The sequence below is a fragment of the Egretta garzetta genome, unplaced genomic scaffold (genome assembly GCF_000687185.1).
Source record: "Egretta garzetta isolate BGI_Z169 unplaced genomic scaffold, ASM68718v1 scaffold56, whole genome shotgun sequence".
NCBI lineage: Eukaryota > Metazoa > Chordata > Aves > Pelecaniformes > Ardeidae > Egretta > Egretta garzetta.
The window spans coordinates 3,623,406-3,623,868 of record NW_009260182.1 but is presented as its reverse complement, the minus strand read 5'-3'; the positions used below and the strand labels follow the sequence as shown (position 1 = coordinate 3,623,868).

General features: G+C 59.4%; 1 protein-coding gene across 4 annotated transcripts in view; it reads right to left on the bottom strand.

Moving 5' to 3' along the window:
- KCNMA1 (potassium calcium-activated channel subfamily M alpha 1) overlaps positions 1 to 459 on the bottom strand; it is a 502,288-nt gene extending 501,829 nt beyond the window's left edge. For all 4 annotated transcript variants that reach the window (XM_035897306.1, XM_035897307.1, XM_009641982.2 and 1 more), the window contains exon 1: positions 208 to 459. In XM_035897306.1, coding sequence (XP_035753199.1) covers positions 208 to 459 — 252 coding nt within the window. The remainder of the gene's footprint in view (positions 1 to 207) is intronic.
- Between the last annotated feature and the right edge of the window lie 4 nt (positions 460 to 463).

The following is a 463-nucleotide window of genomic DNA, read 5'->3' as shown; positions in this document are numbered from 1 at the left end:
CGACCACACTCCCCACGTTGCGGCTCCCAACAGCCGGTGGCGAGCCTACCGCAACAGCAGACAGCGCACTGCCATCCAAAACCAGCCCTGGGCATCTCCTCCTGTGCCACCTCGCCCAGGTGTCTGCTCCTACTCCTCCTCCTCACCACCAGCACCACCGCACCAAACCATCACCGGCACTAGGAGGGGAAGGGGAGGGGGAGTTACCTTGTTTTTGACCCCGCAGTGGCAGCAGACAGTCCACAGGTACTTGAGGGTCCTCCACAGCAGGATGATAAACAGTCCCCCAAAGAAAGTGACCATGGACGAGGCGAGGAAAGCCCACCACATGCGCTGTCCGCGGCTATCGCAGGGCACCTCCATGGTCACCGGGATGATGAGCGCATCCATCTTGGGCACATTGACGGGGGAGGAGGACGAGTCTGTGTTGAGATTGTTGGCGTTGATATTGTTACTCATTCTA